The sequence below is a fragment of the Heterodontus francisci genome, chromosome 38 (genome assembly GCF_036365525.1).
Source record: "Heterodontus francisci isolate sHetFra1 chromosome 38, sHetFra1.hap1, whole genome shotgun sequence".
Lineage (NCBI taxonomy): Eukaryota > Metazoa > Chordata > Chondrichthyes > Heterodontiformes > Heterodontidae > Heterodontus > Heterodontus francisci.
In genome coordinates this window covers 22,502,819-22,521,114 of record NC_090408.1, presented here as the reverse complement: position 1 = coordinate 22,521,114, position 18,296 = coordinate 22,502,819, and the positions used below count along the sequence as shown (strand labels likewise).

General features: G+C 37.9%; 1 protein-coding gene across 1 annotated transcript in view; it reads left to right on the top strand.

Moving 5' to 3' along the window:
- Positions 1-7,636, top strand: part of lrrc28 (leucine rich repeat containing 28) — a 91,813-nt gene extending 84,177 nt beyond the window's left edge. The window contains exon 10 of the mRNA XM_068017800.1: positions 122-7,636. Coding sequence (XP_067873901.1) covers positions 122-194 — 73 coding nt within the window. The 3' untranslated portion in view covers positions 195-7,636. The remainder of the gene's footprint in view (positions 1-121) is intronic.
- The last annotated feature ends 10,660 nt before the right edge of the window (positions 7,637-18,296 follow it).

The following is an 18,296-nucleotide window of genomic DNA, read 5'->3' as shown; positions in this document are numbered from 1 at the left end:
ATTCTGAAATAAAACCAAAATAACCCAGATACAGACACTGGTTGTTGACTAATAATTGAACCTTATTTCATCCATTGAAATATTTCTGATGATTATCAAGATTATGATTTATTTTTCATAGGAGGACAAAAATGAGCTTTGTAGCATACTGCTGCTCCATCAAGTGTCTGCAGGTTTTTGACTTACCCAGCTGACAGATCTCATGACAAGGAATGAACTATTGAGAACTTAGAAGAGCCATTGGAAGGTGGGAACGTTCTGTTGAATAGCAAGGTTCTATAGGATGTTCCAGTGATTGACTTTCATTCCACCATGTTATTCAGTAAGGCCTTTGAGTTTCAAGACTACACCAAGCTTTCAGAAAATGTTGCAAAGATTATGAGCCTCTTTGACTCGTACTGAAAATGGTTATGATTCACCGACCTGTGGGGAAATGATTAATTTCTGGTGATATCTGGCTTTTTTTAAATGTCTCATGCTGACCCACTTTGAAAGTCTCTTATCTGGAAGATAATGTATAATGTAAGTTCAAGGGGAAAAACAGCAAACTAATAAATAAAAGGAAACCCATTTTGGCATAACTGCTTAAACATCAAAGCAAAATTTGTTTGAGCTTGTTAATAGCATTTTAAATGACATTTGTTTTCATAATTGTAGTTTTATTTGTTAAAATCTGGTTGTTAAATCACTTGGTAATAAACTACAATTTCAAACGCAAATAAAATGTTATATAATGAAACAATTGGTTACAAGCAGCTTGTCTAGTAACAATTTCACAACTCATGTTCAGATATATAATGGAGACAATCAATGAGTTTAAGAGGAAATTGGATGGCTACTTGAAGTAAATAGACTTGCAGGGCTATGGGGATCGAGCAGAGGAGTGGGACTGACTGAATAGCTCCATTGAGAACTGGCATGGACTCGATGGGCCAAATGGCCACCTTCTGTGCCGTAAATGACATTATGACTGTAAGTTGGAGGGCTGGTTTAAAAAAAATAGGCTATTCAATAATGCTGGTTAAATAACCAATCCCAAAAGCACTGGTTTACCTTGTTTTTGTTACAGGTGTCAGGTGAATCATTGAAAATGTACTTCATGAAATAGAGGTTTTTTTCTTTAAACATTGCCATTTGTAAGTGCAGTTACCAGTTCTAAAAATTGCTACATATGCAATGATGTGCTCACCTGGCAGTTACTGCTTGTGTATTAAATGATCATGTGGAACAGGCGATCAGCATGGTGTGTAAACTGAGTTTTGCTTCCCCAGTGGCTTTGTGGTTTAATGCAGTGCATGTGTGTTACAAGGTCATATGGACCATTGGGTCTTAGATTTGATTCCTTGTGTGTGCAAAATAAATTGATTTTATCCAAAATAGCAATGGGGGTACTCAAATTTGATCCTAGAATAGGGAGGGAAATATCAGCCATGGTTACTAATTGTTGCCCTACTACATTTGAAGAGTTAACGAACAAGAAGAATAGACTTCAACACTAGAGGAATTAGTTTCACTGGACTGAATAGTCTTTTCTTATCCCTGACTTTTTATATGTTATGTACAAAGTGTGTGTGGATGCCAGCTGAGAGGAGGATCAGTCAACAACATGCATTATAGCCAAACCCGATTGGGCATTGGGTATTTTTTAAGCAGAATAAAATTCTAATGTAGTTGATTATACAGTCTAAGTGAATGGTAAGCAGCTCTTTTAGTGCTCTTTACTCCAATTCTTTTTGGTTCTACAAATTAAAATTTTTCTACAGTGCAAGATGGTGTAAATTCTATCCCGTTGAAAGGGTGTAATGGAATGGCAGGGTCAGTGCGTTGCCATGGCAGGAGCAGTTGGACAGAGGCTAGTTTTTAGCCAGTTCAACTTGATCAGTGGATGGACCTGCAGCACTATGTGGGGCAATTCTCTGAAGAGCAATTCAAGCTGGATGGAGATATATATACGACGCACATCTCTGAATACAAAGCAAAATAATGGGAATTAGGGGGCAGTAAATTGCCTACATACTACAGGTTCCAGATCAGAAACTTGGAAGAAATGCCTTGCTTTCTTTTTATCTTAAGATTGTTTTGTTTCGCACCGTTGTCCATGATTGAGAGTCTCCATCGTAGCTCAGACTGTCAATCACCCCAGTCTCTGGCTCTTGTAGTGATGGACAATTTCAGACTACGGGTGGTGACCCCCCACATCGCTCCTCATATTCATCTTCTCCTGAGTAAGGCAGTCCCAATAATCAGTGTTCCTGTGATCAGTGACTGCCCCTGACCACCTTGCCCACGTTTTCCCCACCCCCCCATTAATCCTCCACTTCAGGCAGTAATTGGGAGCAAGTCCTGGATGAAGTTCGGGGTGACGGCAGCGCACCAATTCCTGGATTGGTGGGGAGGTGGGGTACCAAGTAAGACCCAGAACAGGTTGTTGGCAGCTAACTGGGATTGGACCAAACTACAGGCAGTAGTCAGTATAGCATGTCTACTGAGAAACATAACACCATTGATTATTATGTCAATTTGTCCATTGATTATTATGTCAGTTTGTGCATTGACCAACTAATGAGTTGAGTGACGTGATCAAAATTAGTGTTAGCTAATATACAAGCCATTGCTACATTTTTGATAATTGTGGAATAAATGTGACACATTTTCATGTAAAAAGTTTTATAGAATATAACATTGGTAAATGGGTAATTACATGTTTCTTGTGAGATACTGGATTTACTCACTGAATTGTTAGAAAGTTGATTTCATATCGTGCATTCCTGCATGTAGCTTTTTGTATTATCAGTCAACTGTTAATGTTTAAATTGTATGGCATTTCTTGTGGACCTTTTTAAAAATTTAAATTGAGTATACTTGATTAGAAGACTCCTGAGAGTTCATGAGCTGTTTATAGAACTAGTCCCAGGGATCTCTAGGATTAGGCCTCTCACACATGACCCTACCCTATTTTATTTTTAAAATCTCAATGATTTCAATAGGCATTTGAGTCTCTAACTGCCTGAAATTTAATAGATTTCAGGCATCAAACTAAGAATTGATGATACATGTAAATTATTTCTGTGGGAGGAAGAATCTTAATTGTGATACATGCTTTGCCCATCCCCATTGGGTGAGACTCTCATATCTTAAAACTCATGGACACTCTGCCCTGTCCATGAGACACCTTTTGGGTCATTCAGCAGGCACAGGAACAACTCTAAATAACAATGGTCATTACAAACCAAAAGAATGTTATTCCATTTAAATAAATATTACATCTTGGAATTAATGTTGACTATATTGAAAGGTTGACCAGAAAGGATAGCGGTAGTTACAGTAGTGAAGGAGTTTACACTGTCAAATATATTTCAGAATTGTGTTTTGACCTTTTTTTTTATATTTACACACAAAAGCAGGGTCAGTGTGTTGCAATGGCAGGAGCTGTTAAACAGAGGCCTGTTTTTAGCCAAATGAACTTGATTAGTGGATGGACCTGCAGCACTATGTGGGGCAATTCTCTGAGGAGCAATTCAAACTGGATATGTATGTAATGACAGCTGGGACATGCAGATCCAAAGTATTTTTGTGACCAACCTTTTCTGTTGTACTATTTTATTGATCCAGAGGTTAATCCATCTTACATTAACGACTTGTTAATTGTACCTAACATGATGTGTCTGTATTCCACGGAAATGTCACAAGCTTAGACGTTGTAGAGTTTCTTACTCGTGTGCATTAGGCCTCCATTATCTCTGTTTTCATAACCCTTAATGCTAGTTAAGGGTTAGTGTGGGTGGAGATATTTTGCATGGAATCCTCCTGTCAGTGATCTTGAAAATTGAAGGCCTGTGACCTTCTGTTCCCAGTTGTCCCTGGAAAAAGGAACTGGTAAGGTTCTATATATTTCTCAACTTTTAAAGTTGTGTGGCACTCGGTGAAATAAACTTCACCTTCAACTTAACACACTCCTTTCACTGATGGAAAAGAACAACCACCTACAACTGACTGCATTGCCCAGTTGTTGGCATAATAACCAGAAACAGTCCAACATCTATTATGTGGTGGCGTACAGTGAGATTTAAACTATTGATGCCTTACAGTCACGGTATTCTCTTCCCAGTAGGACCTGAGAATATAAGCATATCCATTGAAAATTGTCAGTAAAATCTTGTGAGAAGGGCCCTTTTTATAGCATATGAAACAGATCAGTTACTTGGCATGTTTAAAAAATCCTCTGATCGTGTGCTTGTTCCAGTTACTTTACTAGCAGCAGTACACATTTTGGCAGTGGTAAGATGGGCTACAATCCAACAAAAGCAACAGTTGAGTAGTACCTAAACCCTCATTTTCTCGTGATTACAGTAACTACTTTCATATGTGTAAAATCTTGCACAGCACATAACCAGAAGCATACCAACAATACCTTTACTTATTATAGCCTTCATCAGCCTGGTATGGTACTTTCCAGCTAATTGCTTGTGATTTGGTACAAATCCTGTGGATTTCTCCGTCTATATAGCTCTTTCATTATCTAGTAGGCATAAACATAATTCTTGCCTTTTTTTTTAAAGGTCTCTCCCATTCTGCGGTAATGTCTGATTTATGGATGCTGAGGTACAACAACAAACGCAGCTGGAGCATTTTAAAACCTGTGCTCCAATGTAATAGCTATATTTAAGGTCAAAACAAAGTGCTGGAATTACTCAGCAGGTCAGACAGCATCTGTGGAGAGAGAAACAGAGTTAACGTTTCAGGCCTGACATTTCATTAGAACAGTTTTTATTTCAGATTTCCAGCATCTGCAGTATTTTGCTTTTAAGCTACATTTAAGGTTGTTTTGCAGCCTATCTGGGCTTCGCCAATAGCAGCCACCTAGCTTATGAAAAAAGTAACACAAAGGCATTGTGCATTTAGATACCCCTTTGTCAACCTCCACTAAGGCCTCAAAACAGAACAGGATTCCAGTCAAAACAAGAGACAACCTAGAGCATTTTAATTCTTCTTTGAGAAAATAAATCACTTTTGTTGTCTTCCCCCTTCTGCTAGTAAACACATGATTTTTGGGGGAGGGCATTGCAGATTCACAAAAGCAAAATATATTGCAAGAATTATAGGATGAGATGAACGTCATTTTTTAAAAAATATTCTCCGCTTTCTCATTTTTTTCCTCAAGTTTGAAGCTATAAGAAAGATTGGAGTGCAAATATGATTTTAATTGCATATTAATTGACAAAATAATGTTACCTTCAAGTATGAGGCTAAACTTTTTTGATCTATAAACATTTTGTTAAAAATCTTTGGTATTTTTACACATTATGGCTGATGAAGAGACTAACAGTAGGAAGCAAACTTGGAGATGCTAAAAATCTGAAACAAAATGCTGGAAAAAGGTCAGTCAGTCAGCATCGGTAGAAAGAACAGATGAGCTAACATTTCAGGTGTGCACCTTTTGTCATTGTAACTGTAGTTCATTTCTGTTAACCAGTCACATTTTTTTATTTAAGGTGCACAAAAGCAGCCCACGCTAACTTAGATCAAAACAAACCCTTGCTGAAAGGTGCTTGCTTGCTGCTTCCTGCTTACCTATGCCAAATAGCAGATTTTGAATTTACTACGTGGGAAAGTGCAGGCACCATCCCCACATCTTATCACTCCCGTACAACCTACTGCAGTATCAATATGCTATTCCTTTTCCTGTTTTAAATGACACGTGCATTAATTTGACATTGTTTTATATTGGGTAAGGTAGAAAGGTAGCAATCCTGCTACCCAGTAAGAAAGCAATTTGCAGATGGTCAGAAATTTGCTCCACGAATCTTGCTGCAGCTGCAGTCTCATTCACAGCTGTCATTTCGACTGATCTGAAGGATGATGGAATTGGTTGCTTTGGCTTTTTATTTCAAGCTACACCATAAGCAATAATTCTGTATTTTTAAACAATACCTACTTCTAGCCCTTTTTCTTTCCCATATGGTTCTTTGGTTTTGTTTCATTGTTTCATGAATATTGCTATATTGATATAATTATATTTATGAATCCTTCCTCAAATGTTAAATATTGCTTTTATTAGAATGACCTTTGACCTTGTGCTAGCCCTAACCTTTCTCATGATTTAATCAGGACTTGCATGAGAAACCTTTTCATATGCATGGGCAATTTCAGACTTTTTAAACAAACATCCTCCATACCCTCACCCTACCACCACCACCAGAATTTCCTCTGCTACAGCCAGGCGAATCTTAATGCCCATGTACAATCAGAGGAAAAGCTCCCACGTGGACTTTTACTTGCACATTCTCTGCCCGTGTTTTCTTGCACTGTTATCATCCTGGCCATGTCTGGATATTTTCCTGCCAAGTCTTGCTGAGCCGTTTCTCCAGCTGCTTCCACTAAAGGAAGCCAAGAACATGACCTACATCAGACAACACAGATAAAAAGCTGACGATGGGACATAAACAAAAAGGGCTGGTTAAGATTTTTGAAAAGAATGAAGATAAAGATGTGGTTAAGGAGAAATGGAAAATGACCACAAAAAACATAAACATGTAAAAAAAAACTTTAAAAGGAGAATAAGATCCAAAAAAAATAGAATAGCATCATCAAGGAAGGAAATAAATTTGAATTTTTTTTGAACACTCACAATTTGACCTTGTGCCTGGGTTGCAGAAAGGATATGTCATTTCTTACGCCTCCTTTAATCCCAAAACTTCTAAAAAAAAAAAAAAAAAAAAAAAAAAAATTGTAACACAACATGCAAGAAGCGTTTATTATAGTTCGCTGTTCCACCTCAAGCCTGCCACCTTAATCTCATTCTGGGCCATCCTTTAGTCGCTGAAACCCGATGCTTGACTGGCAGACATCAGTGATCAGAACAGATAAAGTTAGACTTTCATAAATAGTATTTTACACTTTGACTGGATGGGGCGCGTAAATGAATGAATGAGCGATCATCAGATGGCTATGTATTTTGGTGACTGCGTAAACAATATTGCAGCAGAGATGCTGTCTTCATAAATGTTTTTAAGCTGTATTAAAGCTTTTGGTTTATAAACAGAAATTTTCATAATAGCTTACCTATATAAAATTTAACATCTCGGGAGTACTGTTTTCGGATGGATTAATTGTTTAAGTGAAGCTTTGTTACAACATTGATATGAAGAATAATAAAATGACTTTCACATAGAATTTGTACTAATTTCAGCTCTGATATAGAGCATAAAATATGCATGTTGCCACTTCAAAACTGCAATTGATATTTTTTTGCGACCAGTCTCAAACAATTAACTTTGGCATAAGATTTGTGTGAGATCTAAACATGATTATCAGATAGGTAATTTTAATGCCAAAAGTAAAATAACATTTCCATTTTTATATTCATAAAAGCATTGTTGGTATAAGCTAAACCTTTTCAAATAGTTGTTATTTCTGAAAATGCTTCCTTGTATGATTTGATTAATTCAGTGTAATTGTGTCATTGAAATTAATTTTCAGTACTTGTAAAAACATGACTGGTTACATTTTTCATTGGTCTAACAACTACTTACATTTAGATTGTGCTTTTAATGTAGGAAAAAATGTTCTAAGACACATCACAGAAGCCCTTCCTGATGTACTAATATAATATTTTTGTTATCTGTAATTTAAATGAATTACTAAAATAAAAGTCTTAAAGCAACTCAAAAGCTGCATTGTATTTTTTTAAATATAAAAACAAAGTGTTCATAAACTTGTTGGAAAAGGTCCATGATGTGACTGGTTGCACACTTTCAATACTACATAAATGGGAAAATTTGGTAGTTAATTATCATAGACCTTTAAAGCAATATTTAGTATTTGATTACTGACATGTCAGACTAAGTCACTATTTCTGCATAAATAATGGTCTCCTACATCCAATTACAATATAGCAGTTAAGACTCTCAGCTAGAAACAATTACAAAAATTGTTGAAACTATTTCCAAAATGGCAAAAGCATAGGAGCATAATAATTTAGAGGAACATTCAGGTAAACCAGCCTGTCCATTTTTGAAAAATCTTGAACTTTCTCATAATACTTGGATGCATATTGAAACCTAATTTTATTGTCCATTTCAAAGGCCTTCCCATGTAAAACAGTTTTGCCTGATGTCCCTTCCTGACTCGCTCATTTAAACTTGTGCCAGTAATATGGGTAGGATGCCTTTGCTATACTGAACATTTTGCTCAGGTCAACTTAGTCTGTCTTTTAAAACTTCAAATAAACCATCTCAAAGCTGCTTATTTTCTAAAGAATACAAGTCCAGTTCCTTAACTTTTTCCTCATAATTTAACTTCCTAATACCTGAATCATCATCATCGTTGCCTGCCTCTGTATCAAACAAAATACTGAGAACTTCTGGGAGTCGATTAGTTAGAATTGCTAATCGGTATTTTAATGCCAGTCATAACTCAGAATTATCATCGATGTCCAAATAATGCCAATCAGAAAATCTAAGCTTAAAATGTCTGAATTGAGAAATACCCAAAAATAATAGTTGTAACAAAATCATTCTGGGTTTTTTTGTACAATAACTAGCTAAAATGAAAGCTGTCTTACCCAATTTCAAAGTCATGGCCTAGAGATGAGTTGCCTATGGGACTAGACCAGGTTAGATGAACTTTAAATAGTCAAGATGCAGGTGCCTTGTTTTGAGTACCAATTAAATTATAAATTGCCAAGGCACTGATAGATTCTAGGATTCTAGACAAAGTGCCTGTTCATCCACATCTATGTAGTAGTCTGCATCATTGTGGCAACTACTGATTTCAGAGACTTTTGGACTGAAATTCAGTATAGAATTTTGGATACACATTAAGGAAGATGTACTGGCAGTGCCATGCAAATAGCCTAAATCATGTCTCAATCAGTGTTGTTCACTAGTCATGGAAATATTTAATATGTTGCACTTGAAAATGCAAAGTACAATTCCATGTCATCTGTCTCCTTATTTGGAGTTCCATGTGCCTCAGACTCGAGCTCTTTGTATACCTTTTAGCCTGTGCATTAGGCATATTATACAGAAAACATTTCTAAATTTGGCTGCTTTTCAAATGAAATGTGTGTGCATATGCACTTCTCACTATCCATAAGAAAAGTCAAGGGTAAGAAACAGCCATTTAAGCCCACTGAAGCTCATCCCTTTAGTACGCCAGCCCTCCCATTATAGTATCTAGTGATATTTTGAACATCCTAATGTTTTTGTCTGTTCTACTCCACCTGACATTAATCTAAACATTTATTAAATTTATTATGGACAGATATTAAGTGGTGTGGATAACTTCCACTTCTCACCTCCCAACTGACCGCAATATTGCTTTGTTAAAAATGGTGTTAGTCCCTGAGTGTTTTAAGGTCAAATAAACAGCCATATGACAGGTTTTCTCCTAGATTTAAAAAAAGGAAAGTTAAATTTTATTTAAACAGCAAGCCCTAAATTGTTCACAACCTTCATCCACCCATGTATTCACACACATGTGCAAACACAAGAATAGAGAGAAAAAGGGTAGGATGCAATTAATGACCTCTACTCCATTTTGTCTGTGGTACAGATGTGCCCATTTTCTTGTGGTTCAGCTTAATAGTTGACTTTTTATTGTCATAATTCCTCTAATTCATTGTTTATTTCATCACAGCTCCTTCTGAGCATGATGCACTTAATAAATATATACCTTCTATTTCTGTTTTAAATTTACTTTTCATCAATTTAATTTTGTCCTCTGGTCCTACTTTTCTGGCTTCAGTTGAAATAACATTCTGGGTTGACCTGGCCAATACATTTAATATCTTGAAGTTTTCTTCCACCCACCAGCAACCCCCCACCCCTTTAATCCCTTTCCTTCCAAATTGTACATCTGGAGTTCTTTAATCTATTTTTCCTATACCTTCCTCTTTACACATGGGATCAGTCTTCTTGGTCTTCTCTGTATACTGTCCAAGGAATGTCTCTTTTTTCAAGATCGGTCACACTTCAGTTGCAGTCTGATTAGTGCATTTTAAAACCTTAGCATTTCTGGAGGGGTTATACTGTAACTATTTATCCCAGCCTTCTGTTTGCTTCACCACATTGTCCAAGTATTGAAAGTGACGAATCTGCTATTGCACCCAGGTTCCTTTCTAAGACTCCCTCTGTCAATTCAGTTCAATTCATTGCATGATCCAGAATGTGTGATAGTTTATTAAATTCCATTTTTATTTGCCTGTCCAATGCATTTGCAATCTAAATCTTTCTGTAAAGAATTTGCATCCTTGTCTGCATTGTTCTCCCTAGCATTGAACTTGAAAAGCTTCTGTTTGGTTTTGATTTCAAGGTCATTAATGTAGACTAGAATAACAGAGATCCATGCAGTGATCCCTGTGGAACTGCACTCAACATCTCCCCCTAGTTGAACACTACCTCCCTGCTGTGGGTTTCTTTGCAAAGATGGACTAATATACATTACAATGTATATAAACTTGCCTAACAATCTAATGATTAACTACAACATTAGCTGAACGAATTAGAGTTTAACTGAGTTGCTTCCTTTCTTACCCAGTATGAAGCAAATACAAAGCAAACACACCTGTCCCTGGATAGGGAATGATGGATTTGACCTTATCATCATTTTCCATGCGCCGAGATCATGTGGCACAAATAACTTTGCTGTTGCAGATTCTTACCAAGTTTCACATAGCCCAAAGATCATATTGCAAAATTTAATGGCTCGGATTGTAACTTAAGCCCTTGCCATGTGTCTATAAGGGAACAATTGGACTAAGCAATCAAGCTGAAACTGGTGAGCTACAAACACACTGTGTACCATAAATCAGGATTTCCTCAGTTTGCTTGTCTACCTTGTCCCATTACACTTGACTGTACTTAACAGAAGGATTTTAGTTACTCAAATTTAGTGACAATTATTTTGAAAATTGTTGACATGAGCGTACAGCATTAAAACAATTCGTTGAGATAATGTTGCATCCAAAGGTATTTACACACAAATTTGACTTTTTGTAAAATAACAAAATGCCAGGTATACACGGGTGAGTCAGGATCTGAAAGTGGAAGAAAAGCTTTCATCAAAGCTGGAGCTTGGTTTTGCTTTTATTTGAGTTCTAGCACTAGCAGTTTTTCTTTTTATCCCTTAAGTCTTTCTCTGGTTGAATATGTAATTCTTCTCAGCCTGCAGGCTTGATGGTCCTGTAGAAATTTACCAATTTTGTATAAAATTCTGAACACATAAAATACAGTGAAAACATCAGGCTAATTATAGGTTTATGGTGGCTGTCAAATTTTCCAGTCGATGCTTTAGTTTAATTTTACACTTAAAAAATTGTAAGTGTCTAATCTTGAAGGTGACCTATGATTAAGTGGCAATTTAAAGCACTACATAGTTATATAGAAGGACTAGATGGAGTTTTTGTGAATACATCAATCTGAATGTAGCAGTTTAACATCCACCAACCTCTTGTGGGTGTCTTAATTATCATCAGTTTTATTTTTATCCTTGAAAATTAAATGTGTTGATTCTATTCCCTTAATAAAAGCTGTGTCTTCCATTTTGTTTGCCTGCACACAGCTGTTGAGCTTTTGTAACTCAAGATTGTCATTTTATTTTCTTTCAAAGTAAAATATTTTTTCTGTTCAGATTTGTAGGCAAGTATGAGACTTGCCACAAGTGGACTTAAAGCTTTTACTGAGGGTGGGACTCATCTCAACCCCTAACCAAGTACCAGAACCTTAGGCTTAGCTAGTCAGTCATTTTCCTAGTCAGAGAGGTTCCTTTATCAGTCTCCCCTTACAATTTTTGTCTGATTTTCCAGAATCTTTATTCAGACCAATTGAGAGACAGAACATCTTGACATTTCCTCCTTGGTCCTCGAAAACCACTTAGCTTCTTTTCTGCAGATACATGCTTGTCTCTTGCAAGCAAATAAATTGAAGCATTATTAGAAGGTGGAAAGAAAGACTTACATTCGTGTAGTGCTTTTCATGACCCTGGACAACCCAAAGCTCTTTACAGCCAATGAAGAACTTTTGAAGTGTAGTCACTGTTGTAATTTAGGAAACACGGTAGCCAATTTGCACACAGCAAGCTCCCACAAGCAACAATGTGATAATGACCAAATAGTCTGTTTTTGTGATGATGAGTGAGGGATAACTATTGACTAGGACACCAAGGATAACTCCCCTGCTTTTCTTCGAAATAGTGCCATGGGATCTTTTATATCCACCTGAGCAAACAGGCAGGGCTTCGGTTTAACATATCTGAAAGAAATAAAATGATAGATCAGCCATGACCTGAATGGCACAGCAGACTCTAATAGTCTACCCCGTTCCTATTTCTTATGTTCTTATATTCCTACACCTCAAGACTGAAGTAACGGGTCCTAAACTAACTCCAGATATGTTCGGATATAGACATTAAACCCAATGCCATCAGCTATTACTGCTTTTCATCTGAACTAGTGCTCTTTGGGGTTATATCACACAAAGCCTAGTTTAGTGAAAGAGGCTCAGTGTATTAACCTCTGCTTGGCATGCTAATGTTAAGAACCAGTTTGACCCAATGATAGCACTTTTGTCTCCTAGTCCTATTACTGTGGCAGCATTGTGTTCTCAGAGGTGCTATCTTTTGGATAAATCGTTAAACCAAAGCCCTGATTAAGTGTTCAGGTGGATGTATAAGATCCCATGGCACTATTTGAAGGAGAGCAGGAGAATTCTCCTCTTGTTCTGACCAGCATTCCTCATGCAATCATCACCAAAAAAAACAGATTAACTGGTCATTCACCTCATTTGCTGTTTAGGGGTCCTTTTATGCTTGCAAATTGGCCGCCGTGTACACCTATATAGCAGCGACTACACTAACTCAAAAAATAAACTGAACATAAAAGCCTGAGGATGTGAAAGTCACTATATAAATTTTAAAAATCTTTTTCCCCATGAAGTTGGCTTTTTACCCTCATCAATTTTCATCCCTTTTCTCTTCAAAGTGCTTCAGTCACATAGGCATTTTGTTGGCCTCCTGTGTGTTGCCTCTATGAGCATGTAGTCATGTGTGAGCTTTGATGGTGAATATTGGCAGGCTGTTCAATGACTGGTGCTGCGGGTGGGAAATGTTGTCATCATCCAGTGTCCACCCACATGAATGTTCAGCAAGGGTCCTTGAATGGTGACCAGGAGCAGAAACCCTGGCAAATTTTTACCCTCTAACGCTGTTGTTGGAGCCATTGTTCCAGCTGAGATTAGCTAATTCAGAACAGACTGGGATAGAACCTAATGCCTTCCTTATCTATATAGCATGGCTACTTGATAAACTTTCTGTGCCACCGGGGAAATTGAGCCACATAAATCTAAGCATTAAGTCTGTTTTTGTAATGCATACATTATTTTTAAAGAAGTACTTAGTTTAAAAAAAGCCATTGAAATTTTTACCACTTTAGTTTTTTTGGATCATTCTGCAATTAGTTGATGACCTTTTGCCCGTGCTGCCAGCAGTCAAAAATAATTGTGACAGCTGCCTGAATGTATCTTTAAACAGCAGAGTGAGGGAAAGATAATACTTTTTGATCCACAAATGTCTTAAAGCTACTGGTGTTCCTGTGTTTTTTTTGCCCCAGATGCATTGACAACGTGTGGGTGGTATGTGGAGTATACTTTTATTGAAAGATAGTGTGCAATGTTTAATGCTAATCTCTCAACCCCAACGTGTAGAACTGTGTGAACTTGTTTCATGGCCTGGCTTCAGCACACTATTCAGAAAATTATCTAGTCAAAAGGAAATGGTTGTCAATGTGAAATGAACAAATTATTTGCCTTTAGCATTTTTTACATTCAGAAAATACCATAAACTGTCATTTGCCTTTCATTCAATTGATTCCATTAAATGAGCTAAATAAGGGATACTCATTAAATGGGCTAGAAGCCAACTACTGCCTGAAGGAGGTTCTGTTGAGGCCCTCAGATTTCAGCCAGTATCACTTTTCCTGTTTTATCTCCATTCCAAGACATGACTTGCAATTTGTACTTGTATAGAAAAACAGTACGGTGGCCAATTACTGTTGGAACCCGAGCCAAGTCCGCCTTTTATTTCTTTTTGTGTTGTCACAGCTAGGTGTAAGATTCCACGCATGCCTGTGCTCCAGCTGTAGAATTCAATGTATTGCTGATTCATAGTTGGGAGTGAGGTGAAAGGAGTAAATTGCAATCTGACTCCCTCAAACAATGTGCGAAATACTCAGGCAATGAAAATGAATAATAAATAGATAAAGATGTAACCATTTTTCTAAAATCTTTTCCCTTCAAGAGGTTTCACTTCAGTTCCCATAAAAGGATCTTGTCCCTCATGATGAGGAAGTTTCAAATCTTTGAGCCCTTCCTTGCAAATGGTCAAGCCTAACAATTACCCCAATTGCAGATTTGACCTATGCTTTCAATAGTGTATGACCATTCAGATCTGAGCTGTTACAGGCTAAAGAGTGGGCAAAACCAAACAGCGCAGGGTTATCCTTGTACATGTGCAGAAAGTCCATTAAAGAATGAGCTCCTCCCGAGTAGAAACAAACCCAGGCCTCAGCACGCCACAGGAAAATACAAGCAGTTCATCAGCAAGTTTTGGTTTCTTCCTGTTCTAACTTGGAGGAAGAACACTTCCTGTGAAAAATATCAGGTTTTTTTTAGATGCTTTCACTCTTGAACCAAACTAAAGCACCCGTTTGTTTATAAATGGCATTTTTTGACGTAGGATGAGGTTTTTTTTGAGATGTGCAATTAACAATGAAATTGCAGGAAGAGTAAGAGATTGCCTTAAAACATACAGATTTAAAAAAAAAATAGCACAATGATGTGTCATGAGTTTCTTTGTGTTATCTTAAGCAACACAGTGAGGTACGTGGATTCCAGTTTCTTGAAGATATCTAGAAGGTTTATTAACAGCTAAACTAGTATATATAATACAGAGAAAACTATATACAGAATCTTTGTCTCGGGTGCTACAGTGCAGAGAGACGATGGCTGCTAGTCACATGACTACATCCTGGTACTTAGTTCATTAGCATATTGAGTTCTTAAAGGGACATCACTCAAAGCGCTCTTACAACATGCTGTACTTTAAACAAGAAAAGAAAAATTGACTCAGTCATATTTAAATGCAGCCAAGAATGCAGCATTACTAATATCAGCACCTACAGCCAATATAATAACTTTGTATCTGCAGGCACAGAACCACCATGCTAGGAAGTCAACATAAGCAGCTGCCGCTGCCTGGATTCATCAATTTGATTTTCAAACCAAATGTCCCAAATCCCAGACAGCAACTCCAGCCAGGCTGGAGCTGACTGACATCTTGAATTTTAAAGTGGCAAGGCATGGTTTGATACATGAGGGACAAAGGATAGCACACTCTGTTTAAATCTCACTAATAGTTTAGCCTCCAAAAATGAGAGGTGAGCACACCCTCATTTTGCTGTTTAAAAACTGAATGGATTCCTGCTTCGGGAAATATAAAGTTATTTGAAAATCATAATTCAAGGTTTAATTCATTCCCAGATATGAACCTCTAATCTTTCTGGTATTACATGGGGCAGAAAAGGTATTTCAATCCAGTTGAAGCTGCAAAGCTACTCAGATGAAATTTGCACTGGTACATCTGCTGGTGTTATTTATTACTAATGTTGCCATTTTGTTTTTCCTTAGGGAGAGGTAGGGAAAATTGACAAATGATTTTTGGGACCAGCTGCCTACATATCCTAATTAATTGGCAATCTTACACGTAATGTGTCTCTCACATTGGACAAATATTAATGAAGGACCATTATTTGTTAGCAAGCAGTAACTGCTCTTAAAGCTCTTTTTAAATCTGACTGCCCCTGCCTCAGCTCATCTGCTGCTGAAACCCTCATCCATGCCTTTGTTAACTCTAGATTTTACTATTTCAACACTCTCCTGGCTGGTTTCTCACCTTCCATCCTCCATAAAATTGAGCTCATCCAAAACTCAGCTCCCCGTATCCTAATATCATAACTTGCATCAAGTCCCATTCACACATCACCTCTGTGCTGACTGACCTACATTGGCTCCCAGTCTGGTAATGTCTCAATTTTAAAATCCTCATCCTTTTTTCAAATATCTCCATGGTCTCGCCCCTTCCTATTTCTGTAACCTGCTCCAGGCCTATAACATTCCGAGATCGCAGTATTCCTCCATTCTGGCCTCTTGCCCATCCCTAAATTTAATCGCTGTACCATTGACGGCCATGCCTTCAGCTGCCTTGGCCTTAAGCTCTGGAATTCCCTCCCTAAACCTCTCCACCTCTCTACCTTTGCCTCCTTTAACAAGTTCCTTGAAACCTACCTCTTTGATCAAGTCTGTTCTAATATCTCCTTGTGTGACTCGGCGTCAAATTTTGTTCCTTAACACTCCACTGAAGCGCCTTGGGACATGTACTACATTAAAAGTGTGGTATAAAAGCAAGTTGCTGTTGTTAGTCTTGGTAATTTCTTAGTTATACAGAATAATATGAGTGAAATTTGTTCTTCAGCCTTTGTCCAGTATCGTACATTCCGAGCGAACTGGGGTCAGAATACGCTGTTTCTGTGGAGCAGTTTTAAGTTAAAATTCCAGTTTCCAAATTATTTATGATAAACATACCTTTTACAGTAGCTAGTTCTTGTAAAAAAAAAATTGAATTTTTGCACAAGTTTCTGGGTGAACATTTCCCACTTACTGAAAACAACCATTTACTGATTTGAAAAGGTTGCTCGTAAATGTTAATTTAAAAAAAAAATCATTGAAGGAACATTTAGTTTAAATAAGTGATTAAAAATGAACTCTCATGTAAAACCTTTGTAAATATACATGAGTAAAAGTGCAAGAAGAAATACAAATATATTGACTTTAAAATCAAGGTAGTATACTTCATGTGACTGCTCTTAAGATTCAAGCTGGAAGAATACCCACTTGGACAAGGTACCATGGGTTACCAAGGAACTGCTCCAGCATAAGTCAACCTCTTCAGGGATTGGGGGGAGAACTCCATTTGAATGTCTGCACCAAACTAAACATGAACAAACTTATAATTCAATCTTCTATCAGGGAATGCTGCATATGAATGTGTGTGTGACCTTGTTATTCATTATACTCAACATGGAAAAATGGTGACTAGTTTCTATGGATTTTTCTGTACATCCCCTATATGTAAGATAACAAACAAAGCTTGGCAATTAACTGTCAGTCATCATAAACAGGTGCATTCTCCATGACAACACCTCTACCAATCAGAGTCCACTTGCCAACCAATCAGGAATGTGGGTGTGAGAGCAGGGTGGTGAATTAAAATGGCAAGCAACTGGAAGCTCGGGGTTACGTCTGTGGACTGAGCGGAGGTGTCCTGCAAAGCGGTCACCCACTCTGCATTTGGTCTCCCCAGTGTAGAGGAGACCGCATTGTGAGCAGTGAATATAGTATACCAAATAGAAAGAGGAAAAGCGCTGTTTCACCTGGAAGGAGTGTTCGGGGCTTTGGATGGTGAGGAGAGAGGAGGTAAAAGGGCAAGTATTACACCTACGACTGCATGGGAAGATGCTGTGGGAAGGGGACAAGGTGTTGGGGGTGATGGAGGAGTGGACCAGGGTGTCACGGCAGGAATGGTCCCTTCGGAATGCTGACGGGAGGGGGAAATGTGGAGGATGATCCTTTGGATGTGGTTTGAAGTGGGGGCATAAGGGGATAAAACGGAATCCTTTGCTAAGTACAGATCATTCAGGGTCAGAGAGGGGAAGGTCAGAGGGTTTTGTGAATACACAGAAAGGGGTGACAAATGTAATAGGCTTTGAGAAAGTGAAAGGGGAAGAACAACAAAAGGGAAAGTCTCTGATAGGACGGAGGACAGGAATGGGGTCAGAGGTAAGGGAAGGGGTAGAAAGATCTGGAGGGCATTGGTACCCAGTAGTTGCTAGAGTTTGCATTCCTTAACAACTGAAAGGAAGAGAAAAAGCTTTTTGTTAATGTGTCGGATAAAACTAAGAATGAAATGAAACTGTAGCAGGACAGCTTTGAGATTGGGTGAGTTGGTGCTGCTGGAGAGAGAGGTCGATTGTGTACATGTGGCAGCACAGGGCATTGAGTGTGGAACTCAGGATGCGGCGAGAACAGGAGTCCAAGGAATGTTGTATGTCTCGGAGGTACCTGTAATCCTGGGTGGACTCGAAACATGATGGATGGCACTTCAGTTGAAATCCACATGAACTAAGTTGGAGCTGGAGACAGTCATTGAGGAAGGAGATGCGGCTCTGAAAATGACTTTTGATAGAC